The 24340-nt window shown below is 47.1% G+C and overlaps 1 protein-coding gene across 1 annotated transcript in view; it reads left to right on the forward strand.

Moving 5' to 3' along the window:
* The window catches only part of DNAH7 (dynein axonemal heavy chain 7), a 1092938-nt gene that overhangs the window by 285583 nt on the left and 783015 nt on the right, over nt 1-24340 (forward strand). The window contains exon 10 of the mRNA XM_063934143.1: nt 16981-17164. Within this exon, the coding sequence (XP_063790213.1) occupies nt 16981-17164 (184 nt within the window). The remainder of the gene's footprint in view (nt 1-16980; nt 17165-24340) is intronic.

Here is a 24340-nt window from a genome sequence, read left to right on the forward strand (position 1 = left end):
GGCCTGACTACTGCTCTTGTTGGTTGTGCCGTGCCCACCTGAGTGTCTTGTATGGTGGCTGCTAGAGAGAGTGCCGATATCGTGCTGGGCTCATCTTCCTGCTCACAGTCCTGGGGAAAATTTAAAATGGGATACAACTGGCAAGGGTTAGCATTAGTACATTTATCAATTACACTCTTATCTTGTACCAATGTGCCATTGTCTGTAGCCACTTTCTCCCCCACAATATACGGTGGTGGTGCGGGCGCCATTATTTTCCCGCTCGGTTTGGAACCTGCTGCGCGAGCTAATTCTCTTTGTATATCCCCCTCTTGTTGCCATAAATTTAAACAATCTGTATGTCTAATCCTTTGTTTTCTGGATTTTATTAAACATATCCTTATCCTTAAATTCTGCAATACCTCTGGTTCAAAACTGCCCACTTTAGGGAATGGTACCCTATCTTTGTCAGTCATACGTACCCATTCAGACAAAAAGTCTTCAGTGTGTGATCCATATTTACCACACATAACAAACCTCGCTGACCCCTTGGGCCGCGGCACCTCAACCTGAACCCTGGTTAAACGTCCACCGCTTGAGCAATTGGATCCCATCGCGGACTTTTTCCTATTACGCAATCCCCAATGCACAATACGAATAGACGGTGAAAGTTCTTAAAGCGCTTTCACCCACTCCTTCTCCGCCGGGTACCACGACTCACTCCAAGAATGACCATCACGTAGCCAGTGAGGTCCCTATCTGATTTCTATTCACTGGAAGTGTTTAGGAGTGACTTACCTATTTCCAGTGAATATACACCGCTAGAGATTTTCCTGAGAGAGACCAGCGAAAACTCCCTATACACTTATACACAAATCACACTTGCGTATGCTCTATACCAGGCCTGGCCAACCTGTGGCTCTCCAGATGTTGTGAAACTACACATCCCAGCATGCCCTGCCACAGTTTTAGCCTTCCCTAATAGCAAAACTGTAGCAAAGCATGATGGGACTTGTAGTTTTACAACAGCTGGAGAGCCACAGGTTGGCCAGGCCTGCTCTATACAGTGCTAATGGTACCGCGATTTTACGCAAAGCACGTAAAGGGGTATCCAGTTGCGCTATATATATCGCATCCACAAATGCACGGTCCAATCGCACAGCATATAGGTACTTGTTACTTATCTGCCGTACGACCACGGGTCGTTATACAAACTGGGACCCTCAGTCTGGAGCGTAATACCAAAAACCTTTTAACTTCAATACTTCGCAATACAATGCACTATCACGCTCCTTTACAAATCACCTCACGATTTGCGTTTTTAAACCTTATACTAACGTGAATCAGCCGCCTCGCGCCACCAAGTCTCCACTCACTTGATGTACCAAACGACGGGATCCCGAATTCCGGGGTTCACATTTCACTCACTCCTACGTTCGCTCACTCAGGTATACTTGGTTTTTCTGTACAGAAAATTATCATTCATTCAGATAAGCAGTTTTACTCCCAGAGGCAATACAGTAAATAAGAGTTTTATACTAAACTTTGGAAACTGGGCAATCTTGTTCTATTGTAGCATGGCTACTGTCCCACCTTTAAACTAAACAAACTATCGTGTGGTTTTATTCTGCACATACAATGCTACGCAAGCGTGCGTAATTACGCAACCGTACGTACCTCTATGCCACGTGTGCGGCCTTGCGCCACGTGCACATTTTGTGTACGCTGTCCTCACGTTCCATACCACGTGTACCAATGTGCGGGCGCAATAAAACAACTCACACAATTTCTATAAATGTGAGCAATATTAACTATAATCGCTCACTTAACACGCCACACAGTTTCTTTCTGTATAAACCTTTATAACTAGGCCAGACTGCGTTTGTGTTTTACACTTACTTCCTTAATATTTATATTATGAATCTAGCAATCAGTCCTATGGCAACAATATGAGCGGGTGTACAAAGAGTATGGGTGTACGCTTTTGTTGTGTACGCATTTGGCGCCAAAAATAAATTTCACAGATTTTAAATAGCTTTTTTTTCTGTTTACCTTTCGAGTTCTACCAGCATCCCTACAAACCATACAGAGCAGACGTCATCTAATCAGCAAATAAGTAGGGTTTCTCAGTGCATCCACCGACCAAGAAAATGATACGTAGGATACCTGTCCACCCTTTTGCTGATAGGTTAAGTCTGCTGTGACCTGTTAGGCTGTGGATATGTGGAAAACCGGACGTAAACTCCACTTCCTAACTGTGACATGTGGGTTCGCTCCGAATGTAAAACCCCCCTGTGCGAGAACTTTTGTAGCATATGCCTGGAAAAGTGGGCATTGCTTCACAACACAAGTGTGATCTCGCAACAAGAAGCGCGTCACAAAGGGAATGCTGTATGTATATGACGAGGAGAGAGTGATGCCTTGGAGAGGCAGAGTGTGACAGGAGAGAGAGGGTGATGGGGAGATAGTGACGCAGTGGAGAGGCAGAGGGTGACAGGGGGCAGTGGTGGGTGATGTAGAGAGTGACGGAAAGAGGCAGTGGGTGACAGGGAGAAGGTTATGGGGAGAGGGTGGTAGGGAGAGGTTGATATAAGAGAGTGTTACGTTCTCTGTACTCGGAACCCAAGAGACAGGGTGGCAATAGATGAGCTCAGAGTACAGGAACGTGATGCTGCAGTTTGAGCTGAGTTCAGCAGCAACCCCATAGAAACCCTGACTCCGTTGTCTCCCCCAAGTGGTCGGTCAACGCCTGCGAGACTATTATGGTATCTTGGGCCCATGGTTTGACGGGCGGATTAGGTCTGCCCGACTCCGATGCCCCCAGGTCTTAGTAGGTGACAAGGCGTTAACCGAGACAGAGAGAGAACAAAGGGAAACCTAACTAAAAACTGACACACAAAAGAAAAGGGGAAACTACTGAAAACTATAGCCAAATTTATGTGCGGCACGGTCGACAAGAAAACCCGTAACAAAAGCAACGCTGCCCAAACGCCAGGACAGCAATGGTGGAAACTTCCTCAGAAAACACAAAAGCAAAAAAGTAAGAAATAATACAGCTACGGCCGTAAAATGCGGCAGAGCCGCTACTCACGACACCAGTAAAGGTGCACGCAGATGGAACAGGAACCCCAAGGCTGCAGATACAGGATCACAGGACTGGAAGGCTGGATCAGATTCCAAATGACCAGGCTCCGGACACCAGGACTAAGGATGCAGGGTCACAGAACTGGAAGGCTGTAAAGTTCCCCAAAGATCAGGATCCGGACACCAGGACTCAGGATAGAGGGTCACAGGACTGGAAGGCTGTACAGGCACTCTCCAGGGGCAGGACACAGCTCCACAGGAAGCTATCACCGGCGAGGCTGCCTGATCCTGGCTCCCATTAAAAATGTCCTGCTAACCTATCATGGGAGAGCCAGCAGACCAGCCCCCCAGACCCAGTTGTCCAGCTGTGCAGTGTCCCGGCTGCTGGTAAAAGCCGAGGACTGGAGTGTGGGGCGGCCGCGAGTGTCCCCGGTTGATAGGCAACCGTCCGGAGACGGATGCTCAGTGGCGTAAGTGATGCGCCGGCCCCATTGCCTGGCAATAAACTGTGGCCCTTGGTCCAAGACAATATCCACGGGCAATCCATGGAGCCTGAAAACATGGCAGAGGAACAGGACTGCCAAAACCTGAGTGGACGGCAATCGGGGTAAAGCAATTAAATGGGCCATCTTGCTAAAACGATCTACGACCACCCAGATCACCTGAAAACCAGAAGAGAGTGAGAGATCCACCACGAAATCCATGGAAATGTGTGACCATGGCCTGACTGTAATAGCCAAAGGCATGAGCTGCCCAACGGGCAGAGACCGGGACACCTTGTGCATAGCACAATCCTGACAGGAGAGGACAAACTCCTTAACATCCTTAGACAGATTAGGCCACCACACCGAGTGAGAGAGTAACGCCAATGTTTTAGCAACACCAGGATGGCCCGCAACCTTGTTATCGTGAAACCCGGCAAGGACACTGCCTCTCAAGAACTCTGGGACAAAGAGGCGGCCAACGGGAGTGTTACTGGGGGCCTGCTGCTGAAGCTGAACCAATTGTGTGTGTAAATCCTGTGTGAGGCCGGGTTCGGATAGAGAATGCTGGGATAATGGGAGTAGCAGGAAAATGGTCATCGCGAACAGGAAGAAAACAGCGTGACAGGGCATCGGCCTTGGTGTTTTTAGAACCGGGCCTGTAAATGATGATAAACTTGAACCGGGTAAAGAAGAGTGCCCAGCGAGCCTGCCGGGAATTAAACAGTTTAGCAGACTCAATGTACTGTAAATTCTTGTGGTCCGTAAACACAGTGACGGTATGCTTTTGTCCCTCAAGCCAGTGCCTCCACTCCTCAAAAGCCCAGTTGACCGCTAACAATTCTCTATTACCAACATCATAGTTGGTCTCTGCAGAGGAGAATTTCTTGGACATGAAGGCACAAGGATGTAACACCAGAGACTCGGGGTCTTCTTGAGACAAAATAGCCCCCACTCCAACCTCAGAGGTGCCCACCTCAACGATAAAAGGAAGATCGGGGTTGGAGTGTCTAAGGAAGGGAGCCGAGACAATGGCCTGTTTCAGAGCCTGGAAGGCATGCTCGGCTTGAGGCGTCCACTTAGAAGGATCAGCGCCCTTTTTAGTCAATGCCACAATAGGAGCAACCAACTCAGAAAAAGCATGAATAAAACGTCTATAGTAATTGGCAAAGCCCAAAAACCTCTGAATTGCCTTTAAATTAGTGGGTTGGGCCCAATTCAGGACTGCCTGGAATTTTTTAGGTTCCATAAAAAAACCCTCTGGGGAAATAATATATCCTAAAAAGGATACTTCCGTTATATGAAAATCACATTTCTCCAACTTGGCATACAAGTGATTCTCCCGCAATTTCTGAAGTACTTGCCGAACATGGAGATAATGCTGTTCCGGAGACTCCGAATAAATTAGGATATCATCCAAATAGACAACTACGAATTTCCCCAAGAATTTGCGGAGGACATCGTTTATGAGATCCTGAAACACCGCAGGAGCGTTAGACAGGCCGAACGGCATCACGAGGTACTCGTAGTGTTCGGACTGAGTACTAAAAGCCGTCTTCCACTCATCCCGGATCTTATCCGGATGAGGTTGTACGCTTCTCTGAGATCAATTTTAGAAAAAATGACCGCGGTGCGGAGTTGGTCGAATAACACAGAAATTAAAGGTAACGGATAAGTGTTTTTTACTGAAATCTTATTCAGGGCCCGGTAGTCTATGCACGGCCTAAGAGACCGGTCTTTTTTTTCCCACAAAAAAACCCCCTGCACTCAAGGGGGATTTCGAGGGCCTAATAAACCCCTTTTTTAAACTTTCCTGCACATAGTTATCCATGGCCTTAGTCTCTGGGCCAGACAGTGAATAGAGTCTCCCTTTAGGCAAAGTAGCACCAGGAACGAGATCAATGGTGCAATCATAAGAACGGTGGGATGGAAGGACATCCGCATTACCCTTGGAAAACACATCAGCATAGTCCTGGTATACCGATGGAATACGTTCCGAAACAATGACCGCAACCTGTACTGGACAAGAAATACACCTGTTAGAGCAACTGGAACCCCACCGTGAAATTTCCCCAGATTGCCAATCAGTGGTTGGATTATGGATGGCAAGCCAGGGGTGACCTAGAACTAGAGGCACGGCCAGACAATGGGTGAGAAGGAATTCAATCCTCTCAGAATGTAACGCACCCACAGTCAACTGTAATGGTGGGGTCTGATGGGTAATTACCCCGTTAGAGAGAGGGCCACCATCCAGACCGCGCATAGTAATCGGTCTATCAAGCTGGAGCAGCGGAACTTCCAGAGCTTGAGCCCAAGAAAGATCCACAAAGTTCCCAGCTGCTCCGCTATCAATAAATGCTGAAACAAAAGAACTCTGACCCCCGGAAGATATTTCTGCAGGAACTAACAAAGAATCGAGGGGTAGATGTATTAACCTGGAGAAGGCATAAGGAAGTGATAAACCAGTGATATGTGCAAGGTGATAAAGGCACCAGCCAATCAGATCCTAACTGTTAATTTACATAATGGAGCTGATTGGCTGGTGCCTTTATCACCTTGCACATGTCACTGGTTTATAATTTCCTTATGCCTTCCCCAGGTTAATACATCTGCCCCCATGTGAGGAGACTAATTGAAGACCCAAGTGAACCCCCTCACCTTTCACTTGGTCAGAGCGTTTCCCTGCTTATTTGGGCAGCTGTGCGCAACATGTCCCTTGCCGCTACAGTATAAGCAGAGCCCTAGATTTAACCTTCTGGTTCTCTCCTCAGGGGAGAGTCGGAACAGACCCACTTGCATGGATTCATCGACGTCCTCAGGGAGAGTGTACACACATGTACTAGGCCTAAAACTAGCCCCTCTTTCAGTCCTCCGCTCTCAGAGACGGCGATCGATCTTAATAGCAAGCTCCATGAGCTTATCCAACGTCTCCGGAGCTGGGTGCTGAATGAGACTATCTTTGATCACTTCTGACAAGCCGAGGCAAAACGGACTGCGCAGAGAGGGCTCATTCCATCCACAGTCGTTCGACCAACGGCGAAACTTAGTACAATACGCCTCAGCGGGATTTTTACTCTGTTTTAACACACGTAAATGGCTCTCCGCAGATGCTTCCCTATCAGGATCATCATACAACAGGCCTAACGATTTAAAAAAGGCATCCGCCGTGAGTAATGCTGCGTCATCGGGTTTTAGCCCACAGGCCCAAGTTTGTGGGTCCCCCTGAAGTAACGACATAACTATGCCCACCCACTCTGTACCTGAGGATCGGGGCCTTAAGCGAAAGTAAAGTTTACAGCTTTTCCGAAACGTAAAAAAATATTTTCGGTTACCCGAAAAGCGATCAGGAAGATTCATCTTAGATTCAGGGGTCACACTCGGGGAGGCTCGTAAAAGGTCCTCCTGCGACCTCACCCGAAGGGTAAGGTCCTGCACCATCTGAGTGAGATTCTGAATCTGACTTGCCAATACCTGGCTGGGATTCTGTCCTTGTACTGACGGATTCATGAGGACAGAATTCCAGGGCCACTTTCTCTGTACTCGGAACCCAACAGACAGGGTGGCAATAGATGAGCTCCGAGTTCAGGAACGTGATGCTGCAGTTTGAGCTGAGTTCAGCAGCAACCCCTAAGGAAACCCTGACTCAGTTGTATCCCCCAAGTGGTCGGTCAACACCTGTGAGACTATCGTTTCTTGGGCCCATGGCAGCCGCATTTGACGGGCGGATTAGGTCTGCCCGACTCCGATGCCCCCCGGTCTTAGTAGGTGACAAGGCGTTAACCGAGACAGAGAGAGAACAAGGGAAAACCTAACTAAAAACTTACACACAAAAGAAAAGGGGAAACTACTGAAAACTATAACCAAATTTATGCGCGGCGCGGTCGGCAAGGAAAACCGTAACAAAAGCAACGCTGCCCAAACGCCAAACACGACAGAACCTCAGCAGAAAACCTCAGCAGAAAGCACAAAAGCAAAAAAGTAAGAAATACAGCTACGGACGTAAAATGCGGCAGAGCCGCTACTCACGACACGGGTAAAGGTGCACGCAGATGGAACAGGAACCCCAAGGCTGCAGATACAGGATCGCAGGACTGGAAGGCTGGATCAGATTCCAAATGACCAGGCTCCGGACACCAGGACTCAGGATAGAGGGTCACAGGACTGGAAGGCTGCACAGTATCCAATGATCAGGATCCGGACACCATGACTCAGGATAGAGGGTCACAGGACTGGAAGGCTGCACAGGCACTCTCCAGGGGCAGGACGCAGCTCCACAGGAAGCTATCACCGGTGAGGCTGCCTGATCCTGGCTCCCATAAAAATGTCCTCATGGGAGAGCCAGCAGACCAGCCCCCCAGATCTAATTGTCCAGCTGTGCAGTGTTCTGGCTGCTGGTAAAAGCCGGGACTGGAGTGTGGGGCGGCCGCCGAGTGTCCCCGGTTGCTAGGCAACCAGCCGGAGACGGACGCTCAGTAAGTAAGTGATGCGCCGGCCCCGTTGCCTGCCAACGGCCGGGAGCCGGCGCATCCTACACCCACCACCGCTGACAGAGAGAGGATGATTGGGAGATAGTGACGCAAGGGAGAGGTAGATGGGGAGGCAGTGGGTTGCTGCTATCAATGGCTGCATAGGGTTTATTTTATTGCCATGGAGGAGACATCGAGCCAGTAAAGATCCTTCCTAATTAGAAGGGGTTAAAATATATGAACATATAACCAGTTAGTAGCCAGTCATTAGGCCCAAATTATATATTATTAATACTTGAACAGGTACAGAAGGGCTCAGGTAAAATTAATAAAATGTACTGTCCCAGCCAGAGAACAACTGTTACAAATAGTAATTTATATTATCCATTTCACATGATTCCCATGAATAATTAATTCAGGGCAGGGCTAACAGTAAGTCACTCACCACTACACTGTGGGGCAGGTCCCGTCCCGAGTCCCGCACATCGGTCCACGTCCAGCCTAGCAGGTCAGCACCGCAGCCCTCACCAGAACACCGCAGGCCAGGTCCTGCCCGACTCCCGCACACCAGTCCTGCACCACAGCCCATAGCCCGCACACCACCAGCCGCAGTCAGTGACAGCACAGCAGCTGTGTGCAGAGCAGGCCAGTAGCCATTTCAAATTTAGTGCAGCCTTGTGAGCCAATCAGAAGTCACGGTATGGCAGCCAGCTAGGAGCCGTTGCTGCCTGATTGGCTACCGGACTACAAGCACTGATTGACTTGTGACTGCTACCGCCTGATTGGTCTCCGGTTCGCAAGCTACGATTGGCTTGCTCTGCGAGTGCCACATTTGAAATGACCGAACTGCCGTACGATGTGGCACCCCGTTTGACATCCGTAGTCGAACGTGCCTGGGGCCGTCCCTGGTGACATCCAGTAAGCATTTTGGGGCTTCGCTGAATAAGAGACAGTTATCATTTAGGGGGATTCTAACTTTTACTTTCTCCAGTATATTCTTAATCCGTGTTTACATTTATATCAGTGTGTGTGCTAGTGAAAAAAACAACCCGAAAAACAAAACCCTGTATTATACTATATATTTGTCCAGTGTTGGACTGGGGCATGGAGGGCCCATCGGAAGAATGCAGTGGTAGGGGCTCATGTTTAGGGGTGTGGCCAGCATCCACAGAGGTTTGGCTAACCATCGTAGAGAGCACGGACTGAGTCCCTTGATAAATATATATAGCAAATACTGCTAGTTCATGCATGATAATATACCATATTAATAACAGGAATGCACTGTAGAGAATACACCTTAGTCCAGTGCAGTATAAGGTAACATATATATAGTGTATAATTCAAGTGCACAGTCTACAACCTGATTCCTGGGGGGGTGGGGGGGGGGCAGGCAGTGAGGCCCACCGGAGGTTTCCCCTGTGCCCCAGTCCAACCCTTTATTTGTCCCCCTCAGCAGCAGACCCATGCTCCTCCAACAAGCTTGGGCCTGCGTAATCAAATAGATAAACGTTTGTGTCTAAAAAATGATATGCATATAATCTGTCAGGTACCATTGGGTGTGATTCAGATGCAGTCACAATGTCAAAGCAACAGCAATGCTTTTCAGTGACGGAACTGCGAGGCATCATAAGTTTAGCAGCTCCCCACACGTGAATTGAGACGCCCACCAAAAATCACAACATTCTCAGCAGCTGCGTACTTCGACGCGGGGAATGGGGTGGGGGTCTGTCTCTCACCAGCACCATCATGTTTAGGTTTCTTAGACCACATACCACTTAAGTGCCATGTTCATTACTCACAGCCATTAGCTTTGTAAGCCTCTCTGCTATATTATTTGGTGGCTAAACCAGACTGTGAGACTCTGCCCGGAAGTACACAAGCCACTAAGCTGTGTCTGCCTCTGCCCTGTGACTAGCCTTTATGAACACTGCCATAAGGTGGGCACCAAATCAGTGTCTTGCTTAGAGCCCCATAAGTTCTAAGTCCTCCTCTGATACAAGGTCAGCAATGACGAGTCACAGTCTGTCTGAGCTAAATGTTTTTTTTTCTCTGGATGTGGACACCATTCCACAATGCAAGTCCCCTACTCTGCGGAGTATTGGAGCAAGTTTGGGAGTCTTGAGGAGCAGCAAAAGAACCTAGCTTCAGCCGTGGGCATATATGTACACATTGGTTTCCTTATACACTGGATAGTTTATGTAATGCAGTATTAATAATTAACACTATAGATCAGAGTTTACCAAACTCCGTCATTACAGTCCACGTTTTAAGGATATTCATGCTTGAGTCAAGATGATTAAATCAAATTGGTTGAGGTACTAATTAAGTCACCTGTCCTCAAGCATGGAGACCCTTAAATCCTTGTTTTGGAAACTGCTATAGATGGTCTATATATCAAAGGCTGTAGGGGAGAGAGTCTAAAAAATGAACTTTCTGTATCAACTACATATATACAGTAGCACCTCTACAGTTAATAACATAAACGTTAGGGAAAAGGTTAAACATCCTATAATAAATATATGTGCATAATATGACTAGGAGGAAGACAGAACTGAGTTTTCGAAGCACACTTTCTTACATGTCATGTAAAGACGTCTCTCTTCTTGCTCATACCTCCCAAAATGACCCACTCTATGAGGGACAAAATGCTCTGTTCCTAGACTTTCCTCGATATTTATGATTGTCATCATCTGTCTTATCAATTCACCTGTTCAGAACAGGTGATGGCAAACACAAATTAAGAGGGAAGTCCAGGAGCAAAGCATCTTGTCCCTCCTGGAATGGGTCATGTTGAGAGGTATGCTTGCTGGCAGTCTCTATCTGGTCCCCTGCACTGATTGATCGCTTAGATCCACCACTAGCCATGCGCTGCAGCTTAGTTCCATCTCTTATACTGCATGTTAGACTCAGCTCTTGTAAAATCTTATTATATACTACTGCTTTCTCTATCGTCCTAGTGGATGCTGGGGTTCCTGAAAGGACCATGGGGAATAGCGGCTCCGCAGGAGACAGGGCACAAAAAGTAAAGCTTTAGGATCAGGTGGTGTGCACTGGCTCCTCCCCCTATGACCCTCCTCCAAGCCTCAGTTAGATTTTTGTGCCTGGCCGAGAAGGGTGCAATCTAGGTGGCTCTCCTAAAGAGCTGCTTAGAAAAGTTTAGCTTAGGTTTTTTATTTTACAGTGAGTCCTGCTGGCAACAGGATCACTGCAACAAGGGACTTAGGGGAGAAGAAGTGAACTCACCTGCGTGCAGGATGGATTGGCTTCTTGGCTACTGGACATTAGCTCCAGAGGGACGATCACAGGTACAGCCTGGATGGTCACCGGAGCCTCGCCGCCGGCCCCCTTGCAGATGCTGAAACGAGAAGAGGTCCAGAATCGGCGGCAGAAGACTCCTCAGTCTTCTTAAGGTAGCGCACAGCACTGCAGCTGTGCGCCATTTTCCTCTCAGCACACTTCACACGGCAGTCACTGAGGGTGCAGGGCGCTGGGAGGGGGGCGCCCTGGGAGGCAAATGAAAACCTTTTTTGGCTAAAAATACCTCACATATAGCCTCCGGGGGCTATATGGAGATATTTAACCCCTGCCAGAATCCGTTAAGAGCGGGAGACGAGGCCGCCGAAAAAGGGGCGGGGCCTATCTCCTCAGCACACAGCGCCATTTTCCCTCACAGAAAGGCTGGAGGGAAGGCTCCCAGGCTCTCCCCTGCACTGCACTACAGAAACAGGGTTAAAACAGAGAGGGGGGGCACTAATTTGGCGTTAGAAATATATAAAAAAGATGCTATAAGGGAAAACACTTATATAAGGTTGTCCCTATATAATTATAGCGTTTTTGGTGTGTGCTGGCAAACTCTCCCTCTGTCTCTCCAAAGGGCTAGTGGGTCCTGTCCTCTATCAGAGCATTCCCTGTGTGTGTGCTGTGTGTCGGTACGTGTGTGTCGACATGTATGAGGACGATGTTGGTGAGGAGGCGGAGCAATTGCCTGTAATGGTGATGTCACTCTCTAGGGAGTCGACACCGGAATGGATGGCTTATTTAGGGAATTACGTGATAATGTCAACACGCGCCAAGGTCGGTTGACGACATGAGACGGCCGACAAACAATTAGTACCGGTCCAGACGTCTCAAAAACACCGTCAGGGGTTTTAAAACGCCCGTTTACTTTAGTCGGTCGACACAGACACAGACAGGGACACCGAATCCAGTGTCGACGGTGAATAAACAAACGTATTCCTTATTAGGGCCACACGTTAAGGGCAATGAAGGAGGTGTTACATATTTCTGATACTACAAGTACCACAAAAGAGGGTATTATGTGGGATGTGAAAAAACTACCGTAGTTTTTCCTGAATCAGATAAATTAAATGAAGTGTGTGATGATGCGTGGGTTCCCCCCGATAGAAAATATGGGCGGTATACCCTTTCCCGCCAGAAGTTAGGGCGCGTTGGGAAACACCCCTTAGGGTGGATAAGGCGCTCACACGCTTATCAGAACAAGTGGCGGTACCGTCTATAGATAGGGCCGTCCTCAAGGAGCCAGCTGACAGGAGGCTGGAAAAATATCATAAAAAGTATATACACACATACTGGTGTTATACTGCGACCAGCGATCGCCTCAGCCTGGATGTGCAGAGCTGGGGTGGCTTGGTCGGATTCCCTGACTAAAAATATTGATACCCTTGACAGGGACAGTATTTTATTGACTATAGAGCATTTAAAGGATGTATTTCTATATATGCGAGATGCACAGAGGGATATTTGCACTCTGGCATCAAGAGTAAGTGCGATGTCCATATCTGCCAGAAGATGTTTATGGACACGACAGTGGTCAGGTGATGCAGATTCCAAACGGCACAAAGGTGTATTGCCGTATAAAGGAAGAGGAGTTATTTGGGGTCGGTCCATCGGACCTGGTGGCCACGGCAACTGCTGGAAAATCCACCGTTTTTACCCTAAGTCACATCTCTGCAGAAAAAGACACCGTCTTTTCAGCTTCAGTCCTTTCGTCCCTATAAGAGTCATATCTGCCCAGGGATAGAGGAAAGGGAAGAAGACTGCAGCAGGCAGCCCATTCCCAGGAACAGAAGCGTTCCACCGCTTCTGACAAACTCTCAGCATGACGCTGAGACCGTACAGGACCCCTGGATCCTACAAGTAGTATCCCAGGGGTACAGTTTGGAATGTCGAGACGTTCCCCTGCGCAGGCTCCTGAAGGCTGCTTTACCAAGGTCTCCCTCCGACAAGGAGGCAGTATGGGAAAAAATTCACGAGCTGTATACCCAGCAGGTGATAATTAAATTACCCCTCCTACAACAAGAAAAGGGGTATTATTCCACACTATATTGTGGTACTGAAGCCAGAAGGCTAGGTGAGACCTATTCTAAATCTAAAAAAATTTGAACACTTACAAAGGTTCAAATCAAGATGGAGTCACTCAGAGCAGTGATAACGAACCGGGAAGAAGGGGACTATCTGGTGTCCCGAGACATCAGGGATGCTTACCTCCATGTCCCAAATTTGCCCTTATCACTAAGGGTACCTCAGGTTCGTGGTACAGAACTGTCACTATCAGTTTCAGATGCTGCCGTTTGGATTGTCTACGGCACCCCGGGTCTTTACCAAGGTAATGGCCGAAATGATGGTTCTTCTTCGAAGAAAAGGCGTCTTAATTATCCCTTACTTGGACGATCTCCTGATAAGGGCAAAGTCCAGGGAACAGTTGGAGGTCGGAGTAGCACTATCTCGGATACTGTTACAACAGCAGGGGTGGATTCTAAAGATTCCAAAATCGCAGCTGATCCCGACAACAAGTCTCCTGTGCTTAGGGATGATTCTGGACGCAGTCCAGAAAAAGGTGTTTCTCCCGGAAGAGAAAGCCAGGGAGTTATCCGAGCTAGTCAGGAACCTCCTAAAATCAGTGCATCATTGCACAAGGGCCATGGTAAAAAAATGGTGACTTCCTTCGAAGCAATTCCAGTCGGCAGATTTCATGCAAGAACTTTTCAGTGGGATCTGCTGGACAAATGGTCCGGATCGCATCTTCATATGCATCAGCGGATAACCCTATATCCAAGGACAAGGGTGTCCCTCCTGTGGTGGTTACAGAGTGCTCATCTTCTAGAGGGCCGCAGATTCGGCATTCAGTTTTGGATGTTGGTGACCACGGAGGCCAGCCCGAGAGGCTGGGGAGCAGTCACACAAGAAAAAAATTTCCAGGGAGTGTGATCAAGTCTGGAGATTTTTCTCCACATAAATATAGCTAAGGGTAAATTTATAATGCTCTAAGCTTAGCAAGACCTCTGCTTCAAGGTCAGCCGGTATTGATCCAGTGGGATAAAACATCACGGCAGTCGCCCACGTAAATAGACAGGGCGGCACAAGAAGCAGGAGGGCAGTGGCACTGCAAGGACTTTTCGCTGGGCGGAAAATCATGTGATAGCACTGTCAGCAGTGTTTCATTCCGGGAATGGAAACTGGGAAGCAGACTTCCTCAGTAGGCACGACCTCCACCCGGCAGAGTGGGAACTTCATGGGGAAGTTTTCCACATAATTGTAAACCGTTGGGAATTACCAAAGGTGGACATGATGGCGTCCCGTCTGAACAAAAAACGGGACAGGTATTGCGCCAGGTTAAGAGACCCTCAGGCAATAGCTGTGGACGTTCTGGTAACACCGTGGGTGTACCAGTCGGTGTATGTGTTCCATCCTCTGCTTTTCATACCTAAGGTACTGAGAATTATAAGACGTAGAGGAGTAAGAACTATACTCATGGCTCCGGATTGGCCAAGAAGGACTTGGTACCCGGAACTTCAAGAGATGCTCACAGAGGACTTATGGCCTCTGCCGCTAAGAAGGGACTTGTTTCAGCAAGTACCATGTCTGTTCCAAGACTTACCGCAGCTGCGTTTGACGGCATGGCGGTGGAACGCCGGATCCTAAGGGAAAAGGCATTCAGGAAGAGGTCATTCCTACCCTGGTCAAAGCCAGAAAGGAGGTGACCGCACAACATTATCACCACATGTGGCGAAAATATGTTGCGTGGTGTGAGGCCAGGAAGGCCCCACGAAGAAATTTCAACTCGGTCGATTCCTGCATTTCTTGCAAACAGGAGTGTCTATGGGCCTCAAATTGGGGTCCATTAAGGTTCAAATTTCGGCCCTGTCGATTTTTCTTCCAGAAAGAATTGGCTTCAGTTCCTGAAGTCCAGAAGTTTGTCAAGGGAGTATTGCATATACAACCCCCTTTTGTGCCTCCAGTGGCACTGTGGGATCTCAACGTAGTTCTGGGATTCCTCAAAACACATTGGTTTAAAACCAGTCAAATCTGTGGATTTGAAGCATCTCACATGAAAAGTGAACATGCTCTTGGACCTGGCCTGGACCAGGCGAGTATCAAATTGGTGGTTTTTTTTTTCTCAAAAAAGCCCATATCTGTTTGTCCATTCGGACAGGGCAGAGCTGCGGACTCGTCCCCAGTTCTCTCCCTAAGGTGGTGTCAGTGTTTCACCTGAACCAGCTTATTGTGGTGTCTTGCGCCTACTAGGGACTTGGAGGACTCCAAGTTGCTAGATGTGGTCAGGGCCCTGAAAATATAGGTTCCAGGACGGCTGGAGTCAGGAAAACTGACTTGCTGTTATCCTGTATGCACCCAACAAACTGGGTGCTCTTGCTTTTAAGCAGACTTTTGCTAGTTGGATGTGTAATACAATTCAGCTTGCACATTCTGTGGCAGGCCTGCCACAGCCAAAATATGTAAATGCCCATTCCACAAGGAAGGTGGGCTCATCTTGGGCGGCTGCCCGAGGGGTCTCGGCTTTACAACTTTGCCGAGCGGCTATTTAGTCAGGGGCAAACACGTTTGTAAAATCCTACAAATTTGATACCCTGGCTAAGGAGGACCTGGAGTTCTCTCATTCGGTGCTGCAGAGTCATCCGCACTCTCCCGCCCGTTTGGGAGCTTTGGTATAATCCCCATGGTCCTTTCAGGAACCCCAGCATCCACTAGGACGATAGAGAAAATAAGAATTTACTTACCGATAATTCTATTTCTCGGAGTCCGTAGTGGATGCTGGGCGCCCATCCCAAGTGCGGATTATCTGCATTACTTGTACATAGTTACAAAAATCGGGTTATTATTGTTGTGAGCCATCTTTTCAGAGGCTCCGCTGTTATCATACTGTTAACTGGGTTCAGATCACAGGTTGTACAGTGTGATTGGTGTGGCTGGTATGAGTCTTACCCGGGATTCATAAATCCTTCCTTATTGTGTACGCTCGTCCGGGCACAGTATCTAACTGAGGCTTGGAGGAGGGTCATAGGGGGAGGAGCCAGTGCACACCACCTGATCCTAAAGCTTTACTTTTTGTGCCCTGTCTCCTGCGGAGCCGCTATTCCCCATGGTCCTTTCAGGAACCCCAGCATCCACTACGGACTCCGAGAAATAGAATTATCGGTAAGTAAATTCTTATTATTGTCGACATTCATTTAGCCCAGTGTTTCTCAACTCCTGTCCTCAGGGACTCATAATAGTGCATGTTTTCCAGATCTCCTAGTTGGAACACAGGTGTGTTTGTTACTGGCTGACACATTTTTAAAAGTCCACAAGTGTTGCTAAGTATTTCACTTGTGATACTGTTAGGGGTCCCCTGAGGACCGGAGTTGGAAAACAGTGTTTTTTCTGCTGGCCAGGAAGGGAGTGGTTGTGGGGTTCCGGGCAAATGAAAACCCCACCTTATTTGTCTATGACCCATTATAGAAATAGCACAAATATGCTGTAATCTCAAACAAACTGTCAGATAAATAATTTCATTGTCTACAGTACCTTACACTATCCAAAGTTAATGCTTCAGGCTATTTGTGCCATATTACTGAGCGGTATGGTATTACAATTATCATAAGCAAATTATTTTTCATTAAGCAATATACAGTAGAATACAGTAATCTTTACAGAATGCTTATTTTGTACAGGTGGTTTCCAGAGATTCAAAGCATCTATTACCAAGGAAACAAAAGAAAGCAAATTCCAAGTGACGGCAACAATAAGAAACTGGAAACTTTTTTTAATTGTGCTGCAACATTAATGACAGAACAGCTGCAGAGTCTTGCTCTAGCATCCATGCAGGATTTTACAGATCTAATCATACAACCACCAGTGAGTACAATTATCATATAATTCATATTACACTAATGCCTTCTAAATTGGCTATTATTTGATGTTATCACTATGCTATTAAATTACCACTTGTGTGATCATGTTCTCTAAAAATACAACTCATTCAATTAATTAGGTTATTTATTCTGGTAAGCTACTGTAGATGCTGTTAACGAAACCTTGGTGAATGGCAATAAAAAAGAAATATGCTAATGATATTGTACACCCTATTGTAAAATCTATACATATAAATATAAAACAATTTTATATGGACACAATGTTTCACGTCATGGATATTCATTTTTCCCTTATAACAATTACACCCAATCACACACACCCTCATCAAACGTTGAGGTAGGACAAGTGACATTTAACAATACAAAAAGAAAAACTGATAAGGCGTTAATAGTGGGGTTATATAATGATCTATAAATATATATTGTGGCAGGGACAGCATTTCCCTGTTTAATGTGTAACAGCAGTGGAACATAGATCCAGGCCAGGTTTTATGTAAGGTTAGAGATTAAACTGCGGCCAAGTTGATTAGTAGCACCTGTGAGGGGATGCAGTTACATTGCCGGCAGTCGGAATCCCGGCGGTCATTATACAGATGCCAGAATTTCGACACCTAACAATGTCGACACATGCAATCCCGACCATCAGTGTCTTTTCCTACTTCATTGTGCTTGTTCCCCTGCCGGCATTCTCGCGGCCAGGATCCCTGCGTCAGTATGATGACCGACCACCGGTCTCCCAGCACCAGCCCCCCGTGAGCTGCCTTTAAGAGTATACAGGGCTAATGCTCTTGATGCTGGACTAGCTAGCCAGGCAATTGTTCGGATTTACGTTAGGAGCCACCGGAGTTTATACAATTGCTGTTTGTTAGAACATGTAATGTTATGCTGTCATCTGTAACCTGCTGTGGGTTTCTGTTACAATCGTGTGAGTGATCTAACTGCTGGAGAAAGAATAAACCTGCTGTTTGAATTTTATCCTGGTGTATTTGATCCGTCTCACAATATATATTCCAAATTAATAATAATATATCAGACTAGTTCAGCAGCTTTTCCATATAAAACTTCTGTGAATTTTAGAACTAATTACAAGACAAGGAAAAGGGGGAAGAGGCACTGGCATAGCTATAATGGGTGCAGTGAGTGGTGCACACGGGCCTCTGAGTCCAGAGGGGGCCCACACCGCAGACACTGCACCCATTCTCCTATACTTACCTTTCCGGCGTCCATCGGTGACTGCGTGTGCGCATGCGCTGTAGACTGCACTGTGCCAGAGTCTCAACGCTGACAGCGGCGGTGACGGCTACAGAAGAGGAGGGGGCCCACACATGGAGTCTGCACACGGGTCCCCTCCTCTCTAGAAACACCGCTGGAAAGAGGAATTGCGCTCCACTGATCAGACAAGTATATATAAGCCGTATAGAAAAATAATAAAATAATCATAAAAATTATTTTATTATTATGATAATATTATGCCACATTCATATAAAAAATTTGCATCTGCAAAATGGTCATAATAATAAAGGATATGAGTCCCAGAAGAAAAAAAATTCATAATAAAGGATATGAGTCCCAGAAGAAAAAAAATTCAGTCTCACATAAATAACCACTCCAAAGGTTCCAAAACGTACGATGTCTTGAAACATTGTTTGTAATCTCAGTCTTAGGAGTACTCTCCAGAGAGTATGCATCCCTGTGTCCCAGTATAAGTGGCCTTTGGGTGGCATAGATTTAAAATAATTCATCCCAAACACCCAGCTGACAGATGACATGAATTGAAGCCGCAGTGTGGAAGTTAGAAAGAGTGTTGTCACACTGCTGAGAATAAAGCAATTAGGTGGTGCTTGTACACACAGACCCAGAAAGAGACAAAAAATGATTAATATTTATTATGAAACCTCAAACACAAATGTTACATGTGTCTCGGGGGGCTGTGGGGGGATGTGCATTGTCTGACTGCTAAGAGGCTCTTGCTCCATACCTGATAAATAGCCCTTAAATTCCCTCCTCGGGCTTCCATTTACCTTTGTTGCTGCCTCCCCTCACCCTCCGCTCCCTTCCTGGTGCTGACTGGTCAGGCTCGCTAATTCAGGGAGCACTCCTAGAGCTCTCCACAACTGTCTCTGGGGGTGCTACATATGTCGGCTGGTCCGTACCTGGGGCACTCCAGCTGAATCTCCTCCACACTGCTCCAGCCTTCCACAATTCACCCACCTTCAAGTAGATACCTGCTGCTGTTAACAGGCCCTCTGTGGCCAGCTATGCCCTCTGTGGCCAGCTATTTTAGCCTGTTGAGTCCTCATTCCTTCTCCCCTAACCGTACGGACCTCCTGCTAGATATTCCTTCTGTGTCTATGGGACGGAGCGATGTTGTGGATAAAGGAATTCTTGGCCTCCTAGTGCCAATTGCACCTGTAATGACTTTCTCCTAAATCTGCTTCCTTATCCCTCCTGGCCCTGAGCTACACCAGCGGAGTAAATCCCCCTTTTATTATTTTTTTCTATTTTTATTTTTGTGTTACCTTCCTCTGTTCGCTGCCTCTCCACATGATGCCTAAGGGAGGTAAGAAATCTTCAGGTGGTGGTACTTTTTTTTTTTTCTAAATAATCACACACTTGCCAAAACTACTTCTGATACGCATAGACTTGCCCATAAACGCTCCAACTCAGAGTCTGAGGAAGATGACCTTGCACCTATCACCCGTTGAGACTTTCTCTCTCTACTCAATGAGGTTAAGGATGTGAAAACCTCTGTGCAGGCTCTTCACATTGGCGTTTCTATAATGGGTGCAATGTGTGTGCGGTGCACACAAACCCCTGGGTCCAGGGGGTCCCACACCACAGACATTACACCCATATTTTAATACCTCTCCGGAGTCCAGCATCTGGTGCAGCAGCCGCAGTGACAATCTCCTCCAAAAATTGCCGCCGCGCATGCGCAGTAGAGAATTTGGTCTTCGGAACATGGCGGTCCCCATGTTTTCAGAGCCCTGCGCATGCGCAGTAGACTCTGGCGCGATGCTGGAGACTTCTGCACTGAGCAGAGGAGGTGGCCTATCCGGAGTCTGCACAGGGGCCCCCTACTCTGTTAAAACGCCCCTGGCTCTTCACTCCTTGAAAACTGAAATTGCGGAAATCGGTGGCAGGACCGACCAGCTTAAGAAGTGGGTGGAAGAAGTGGTGACATTCCATCAATCAATGGATACCAACTTCCGTCAGCTCCGTCAGAACATCTCCCAACTACAGGAAAATCGTGAAAGTTTTGGAATCCGTAAATCTTGAACTTTATCTTAAATGTCTCTTTGCTCACTTATCATCTGAGACTCCAGAGGACCATCTCCTCTTGGATCGTACTGACCGAGCCCTGTGTCCTTGTTCACAAGAATCATCTCAACCCAGAGCTGTCATCCTCAGAATGCACTACTTCACTGCTAAAGAAGCCATTATAAAGGAGTTTGTCGGCTCCAGTCTATAACCTTTGATAATTCCATCCTGAAACGCAGAGATTTCAAGCCTATCATTGCTCTATTTCACTAGAAGGATATTAAATATCGATTTCCCCTTCCATATCTTGGTTTGGCATCAGGGAAAATTGCTCTTAGCTAGATCTGTCCCTGAAGCTCAGTCTCTACTCTCAAAGTTGGGTATTCATGTGGAAGTCATGGCCTCTGCCCTCAAGTGTGACAGTTAGCACTGACCAAATGGATCCAGCCGGAGAACAGGCCCAAGCATCAAACCCTGTACAACAGCTGGCAGCCCGTCTTGAACACCAAGGGGCTGCACAGGTTCACGTGATTCTTTGTCTTCAGGACCTCTCTACCAGGTTGGATAGTATACAATCATCCCTCAGTGGTTCTGGGGTTCCCAGTGTACCTCAGGTGGTATCACCATCCTCCATTCCCATTGCTGCACCTCGTCTCCATTTGCCGATTCCAGCCTAGTTCGGCGGAACCCCTAACGCTTGCAGGCGATTCTTGAACCAATGTGAAATACATTTCGAATTGCAACCAGGGAACTTCCCTACAGAGCGTACCAAAGTAACCTACATTATCTCTCCCTCTGTGGCTCCGTTCTGGATTGGACATCACCCCTGTGGGAGAGGTCCGATGCCCAAATGTCTTCATATAAGAGCTTTGTGGCAACCTTTAGGTGCATCTTCAACGAACCTGGTCGAGTGACATCCTCTTCTGCCGACCTTCTATGGTTGCACCAGAGATCTCGTACAATCGGTCAATACTTGGTGCAGTTCCAGATTCTAGCGTCCGAATTAACATAGAATTACGATGCTCTGTATGCACCTTTCTGGCATGGGTTATCTGATCGTATTTAAGATGAACTTGCAACCAGAGACTCACAGCAAGAATTGGATAAGCTCATATCTCTTTGCACTAAAGTTGATCTTCATTTCCACAAAAGGGCAGTTAAGCGTGGAAGGTCTATGCTTCCTAAAGCACATGCAGTTGTCTTTCCTCGCCAGCCATCGCCTCCCAATGATGAGCTCATGCAAATCAACTCTCGTCTGGCACCTGAAGAGCGTTGAAGACGTCTGACTGAACACCTGTGTCTATATTGTGCTGCACCATCTCAAACTATTAAAACTTGCCCGAAGCGTCAGGGAAATGTCAGATAAGGAGAGGGTCATCTAGGAGTGATGAATTCCTGTCCATCTTCCTGTGATTGTAATCTTCCTGTTTCTCTACAAGTGTCTCAGCGCTTTAGGAATCTAATTGCTCTTCTGGATTATGGAGCAGCCAGGAACTTTGTTACTGGAGATCTTGTTAAGCAGTGGTCCCTACCCACCGATAAACTTTTGTCTTCGGTATACCTGACTGCAGTGGTTGGCAGCAGAATCTCTGATGCTACCATTATTTGTAAGACTTTACCTCTCCGTCTGAAAGTAGGAGCCTTACATTCAGAACTTTTGTCTTTTCTAGTGATACCCAGAGCTATGCATCCTCTAGTTCTGAGCCTGCCCTGGCTTCATCTTTTTAGCCCCCAGATTGACTGGAAGACTACCAAAATCCTGGCATGGAGTCCTTCCTGTTTTGAGACCTGTCTTCAAAAAATTATTCCAGCCCATAATTCCACTTCCCAGTCTCATGATGTTCTGCCTCTTCCATAGCATGAATTCACTGATGTCTTCAGTAAGTCCGCCACATATGTCCATCTTCCTTATAGAGTATGTGATTGTCCCATCGACCTTATCCCTTGTCGCTTCCCGAGACTCAAGCAGTGGCGGATTATACTGTATAAAGGACAATCTTGCCATGGCATTCATCTGGCCTTCTTTGTCACCTGGCTTCTTCTTTGTCTAAAAAAAAAAGGATGCTGGATTACGTCCATGTATCAACTATCGGGGGCTCAGTGACACTATGGTGAAGAATTGGTATCCGTTATCCCTAATTACAGAATTATTTGATCGTGTCAGTGAAGCCACCATCTTCACTAAGTTGGATTTGAGGGGTGCATATAATCTCACATGTATCCGAGAGGGTGACGAGTGGAAGACTGCCTTTAACACCCGTGATGGCCATTATGAGTACCTCGTTATGCCGTTTGGACTTGGTAACACTCCAGCTGTGTTCCAACACTTCGTAAACTAAATCTTTTGTGACATTCTCTATCGTCATGTTGTCATTTATCTCGATGACATCCTCATCTTCGCAAATGACTTAGAGGAACATCATTTCTTGGTGATGGAAATCTTGTCCTGTCTCCGTGTTAACCGTCTCTATTGCAAACTAGAGAAATGTGGCTTCAACGTTAAGTCCATTCCATTCCTAGGATACATTATTTATGGTTCATGTCTTAGAATGGATCGAGAGAAACTTCATGCTATCCAAGATTGGCTGATTCCATCCTCACTAAAGGGCGTTCAGAGGTCCCTGGGTTTCGCCAACTATTATCGGAAATTTATCGGAGATTTCTCCACCATTGTCGCACCAATTATGGCTCTCATCCAGCAAGGTGCCAACCCTTCAAAATTACCATAAGAGGCCACTCAAGCCTTCCATCTCCTCAAACAGAAGTTTATCTCTACACCTTTCCTGAAGCAGCCTGATACCTCCTTGCCTTCACCCTGGAAGTGAATGATTCATCTGTTGGACCAGGGGCCGTATTATCCCAGAGAGCTGCCGATGGTCATTTCCATCCTTGTGAATTCCTCTCCCAAAAATTCTCTCCCACTGAGCGCAATTACGCTATTGGTGATCAAGAACTTTTAGCTATTAAGCTCGCTCTTGAAGAATGGAGATATCTGCTTGAGGGCGCCACCCACATATTTACCATTCTAACCAACCACAAAAACTTTCTATATCTAAAGTCAGCTCAGTGTCTCAATCCTCGCCAAGCCAGATGGGCACTCTTCTTTTCCAGATTTCACTTCAAGCTCTCGTTTTGTCCAGGATCCCAAATCGTAAGGCTGATGCCCTTTCCCGCTCCTGGGTGCAAGAAAATGAGTCTGGTACCACTGGCAAGCATCTCATATTTGATCCAGTGACCTCCTCTGCTGTGGGAGTGGACTCTACGCCTTCATCTGGGAAAAGCTTTGTGAAACCGACTCTTCGGAAGACGTTCCTGCATTGGGCACATTCTTCTTGCTTCGCCAGTCATGCAGGTATTCAGAAAACTTAGGAATTTATTTCCAGATCCTACTGGTGGCTGACCCTGAAACAAGATGTCACAGAGTTCATTGCTTCCTGCTTCAAGTTTGCCCAGCACAAGGTAAATCGCCAGTCTTCTGCTGGGCAGCTGATGCCTCTGTACCCCATCGCCCATGGACTCACTTGTCAATGGACTTTATTACAGATTTTCCATCATCTGGGTGGTAGTTAAACCGGTTCACCAAGTTGGCTCATTTCATTCCTCTCACTGGTCTTACGTCAGCTCCCAAGCTGGCTCAAGTATTCATTCAGGAAATCATCAGACTACATGGACAGCCTCTAGAAGTAATCTCCGATAGAGGTGTCCAATTTGTGGCCAGATTCTGGTGAAGTCTGTGTGCAACCCTCCGAGTCAAGCTAAAACTCACCGCAGCTTACCACCCCCAGACAAGTGGCCGAACTAAGAGGGTGACCCAGGACTTAGAGTAATTCCTATGCATCTACGTCTCCTCCTCACAAGACGACTGGGTTCATCTACTGCCATGGGCGGAGTTCTGCCA

This window comes from Pseudophryne corroboree, chromosome 7 (assembly GCF_028390025.1).
Source record: "Pseudophryne corroboree isolate aPseCor3 chromosome 7, aPseCor3.hap2, whole genome shotgun sequence".
NCBI lineage: Eukaryota > Metazoa > Chordata > Amphibia > Anura > Myobatrachidae > Pseudophryne > Pseudophryne corroboree.